The 3,859-nt window shown below is 42.0% G+C and overlaps 1 protein-coding gene across 1 annotated transcript in view; it reads left to right on the forward strand.

Moving 5' to 3' along the window:
- Window positions 1-3,859, forward strand: part of CR1 (complement component (3b/4b) receptor 1 (Knops blood group)) — a 111,120-nt gene that overhangs the window by 37,317 nt on the left and 69,944 nt on the right. The window contains exons 11-14 of the mRNA XM_012638797.1: window positions 2-174; window positions 1,574-1,750; window positions 1,840-1,942; window positions 2,921-3,006. Coding sequence (XP_012494251.1) covers window positions 2-174; window positions 1,574-1,750; window positions 1,840-1,942; window positions 2,921-3,006 — 539 coding nt within the window. The remainder of the gene's footprint in view (window position 1; window positions 175-1,573; window positions 1,751-1,839; window positions 1,943-2,920; window positions 3,007-3,859) is intronic.

The raw sequence follows: 3,859 nt of genomic DNA on the forward strand, positions 1-3,859 counted from the left end.
GCACGCCGCCAGACGTGGAAAATGGAATAATGGTATCTGACAACAGAAGCTTGTTTTCCTTAAATGAAGTTGTGGAGTTGAGGTGTCAGCCCGGCTTTGTCATGAAAGGACCCGCCAGAGTGCAGTGCCAGGCCCTGAACAAATGGGAGCCAGAGCTGCCCCGCTGCTCCAGGGGTGAGTCCGCCTGAGGCCGGGCAGGGTCTACAGGCTGCATGAGTTGTCGGAGGGTCAGGAGGTCAGTGTTTGTTCCGAGGGAGGGATGTGTGGTGAGCAGGGTCGGGGAGTAAATGTGGGGGGAAGAAGCATGAATTTAAGGGGGTTGGAGGGGTGTGTGGACCTACGTGTATGTGTCTTCATTCTGATAAGCAAGAGCTTAATTGGCCAAGAAAGGAGATATATGACACTCACCAATGAGCAATTCTCAGGGCAAAGTATCAACTGCAATTTATCTTAATTATATTGAAGACCGATATGGAATTTTCTTATGGTCAGCTGTGTGATAAGCATGTTATATGCGTTATCTTATTTACTCTTTGCAACAACACTTTGAAGTAGTGCTACCGTGTAGTTAGCTTGGTCTCTCAGAGGTTAAGCAAACTGTCCAATAGAATTGTCGTATTCTATTAAGTGACACACCCAGGATTTAAAAAGGCACCTGTGTTAGACCCCAGAGTCTGAATACTCTGGTTCTTGCCATACTTCTATCGGTATCCATTGGTGAAAGAAAGAGACTGGCTTGTGAAGACAGCTGTCATAGCATCAGAATGGTGACAAAGGCATTAGAGTTTGTCTATAATGGTCCACCTCCTACATGTTGTAATTAGGAATCTGAAGTCAAGAGTGAAAGGAAGCTGCTCATAGCCAAACAGATTTTTTTTAATCATCTTTAATGAGGTATAGATTAGATTGATGTTAAAATGGCTTATGATGCTCTAAGTATGCACCTAATGGGCTATAAACGAAGGCAGGCCTTGAGTCAAGTACACTGTAAATAATATGCCCCCTCATGACAAGGACCGGCTGACTAAGGGCTTCCGTTCTTGATGGCTTACCTTGTCTGCTTATGCTGTGCTAGCTGGCATGGCGCGGACTCGTAGGTGTTGTGGTTGACATGCAGGTTCAGAGAAGGAGCTTACAATTCTTCTCTAACCCATGCATGTCAGCCATGCACAACCACTGAGAGGGCAGAGCAGCTGGGATAAAGATGGACATAAGATTATCCTTCAGCCACAGGAGTACGATAAGAGATATGAGGGGAAATCCACTAAATAGGCTTGGGCTCAATTTACGTTTTCATTACCTAAACAACGAGGCTGAAAATTGAGACTGCTCTTCTAGGAAATACGTAAGTGGAGAATCCACCAATACCGATAACTCCACACTGGATAGCCAGGGCGAGGAAAAGAAACCTCATGCCTTGTACACTTGCCAGTAAATTTGAGACCTTGTGCTTGGGAAAATTGGGTTCTATTGTTCTGCCTCTTCCTAGCTATGAGGACTTCAGAAAGCATAGGGGATAGCAAAAGAAACTCCCCCATAACTAACAAGTACTTTGGAACTGTTCTTTCCACAGTGTGTCAGCCACCCCCAAAAATCTCACATGGTAAGCATACCCCAAGTGACAAGGACAACTTTTCGCCTGGACAGGAAGTGTTCTACAGTTGTGAGCCTGGCTATGACCTCACGGGGGCTGCTTCTCTGCGCTGTACACCCCAGGGGGACTGGAGCCCGGGAGCCCCCACATGTGTAGGTATGTAGACTCTCGTTGGGTTTCCAGACCACTCTCTTTCCCCTCACATGGAAATCTTATTCCTGCTTCGTTTTGTTTTTTCCTCCTAGTGAAATCCTGTGATGACTTCCTGGACCAACTCCCTAATGGCCGTGTGCTAGTTCCTCTTAATCTCCAGCCTGGGGCGAAGGTGTCCTTCATTTGCAATGAAGGGTGAGTGTGACCCAGAATAGAGACCAGGGACTCACTACTGCAGAGTGGCTCTCTTGAGTTCAGGGGCTAATCCAGAGGGGGCTGATCTCATGGAAAGGAAGTACCCAGAGATATTAACTTCCAGAAGGGCAGTTATTAAACAAGGGTAGGGACTCAGTGGCGTCACTATCAGAAGATAAAGAGGAAATGCTACATACAACTCAACGTCACATACAAACATAAATACAGTCACCTGTCCAAAAGGGCGACTGGCCTAGGAAAAAAGAAGTACTAGAGGAGATTAATACCTGAAACAATTATTGGAAAGTGTAGTAAGAACCAAATGGAACCATGAATAGATGTTTAAAAAGGAAAAAGCTCAACTCATTTGGTTTCTCACTGCTACAGGCTCAGAAATGAAATCATTTTGGAAAAAGTTCAGCTTCCAGGGACAAAGCAATAACAATAGCAGAAATACAACAACAGATCTCGCATATATACATGGATCATTAAGTATGGGTTAATAGTAATTTGTAGGCATGATGAGATAAGTATTTTAGGGAGCTGCTAAGAAAAGTTTTATATACATAAGAAAGTTGTATAGAAGATGAATAACATGCAGACATTTTTTCATGAAACTTGTAAACGACTCAATAGTGGGATTTAGAATAGAAACGAAAGAGTAGAAGTATTTTTCTTGGATGTAGACATATTTTTAATCCAATTATATATTATTTAAATAGTATTAGGTTTTGTTGGAGGGGGCACAAAGACTGAGGCTCACATTTCAAACAACATCACTAGCTTGTATGAGAATGTAAATGATCTTAGTACTGTGTTCCAACACCATTGGCAGGTTAAAAAAACCCTTAACCCAAAGGCAACTCAGGGTGCCTTTGGTCTGGCAAGAAACTAGACGTTTTAGGAAGCTGAGATGTGTCAATAAAGGGAAGAGAGAAATGGCGAGCTCACCCTGCCACTACTGCCTTTGTCCTCCAGGTTCCGTTTAAAGGGCAGTTCCACGAGTCACTGTGTCCTGGCTGGAATGAGAAGCCTTTGGAATAACAGTGTTCCTGTGTGTGAACGTGAGTACAGGAGTATTTGTTCAGACCTGGGTCTTTCTCTTTGTTTTTTCCTTAATGTGTTTTGCTCCACGGAATTATCTAATGTCTGTCCCTCTGTTGATGTTCATTTTTGATGGAAATAGTTTTTTGTTAGAATAGTTACAAGGAATATTTGGGGGGAAATAAACCTGAGCATCATGTGTTTTGGGTGCCATCCTACAAATACTTATCAGCATAGTTTGTACTACAAATGGGAAGAAATGCTTCATGTAAATTAGTTTATGGCATTATGTTATGCAAAATTTTTCCTTTATTTCCTGTCAAAAGTAATAGCCACACTTCAACTTCTCTACCCTTTCCTCAATCATCTATTTAGCCATCTACTCATTCTTTCAACAAATTTTTTTCGAGCACCTATTATGTGCCAACCAGTCTTCTGGGAATTGGGAATATACCTTAAGCAAGACAGAATAAGTCCCTGCTTCCATGTTGTTTAGATTTTTGTGCAAGAATAAAGACAGAAAAGGACATAAGTAGAAATTTTCAAATAATACCAAGTAGTATTAAGAAAAAAACAGAGAAATGCAATAAAATAGTTATGTGAAGGGGCAATAAGGAATCCCAGGAAAAGAATAAAGTTTCAATTTAAATAAGGTAATCAAAAAAGTTCTCACTGAGAAAGTAACACGTGAACATTGATGGAAATTACTTGACTACCGATGCGTATAGATAGAGGAAAAACTTTACATGTAGGTGGAGCAGAACGTGCAAAGGCCCTAAGGCAGAAATGTTCCTGGCATTCTCTGTTCTCTAAAAAGCCCATTCTTGCCATTTTCTGGGAAGCTAAATGACTGGTATGGAGTGAGCAAATACA

This window comes from Propithecus coquereli, unplaced genomic scaffold (genome assembly GCF_000956105.1).
Source record: "Propithecus coquereli isolate 6110/MARCELLA unplaced genomic scaffold, Pcoq_1.0 Scaffold135, whole genome shotgun sequence".
Classification (NCBI taxonomy): Eukaryota; Metazoa; Chordata; class Mammalia; order Primates; family Indriidae; genus Propithecus; species Propithecus coquereli.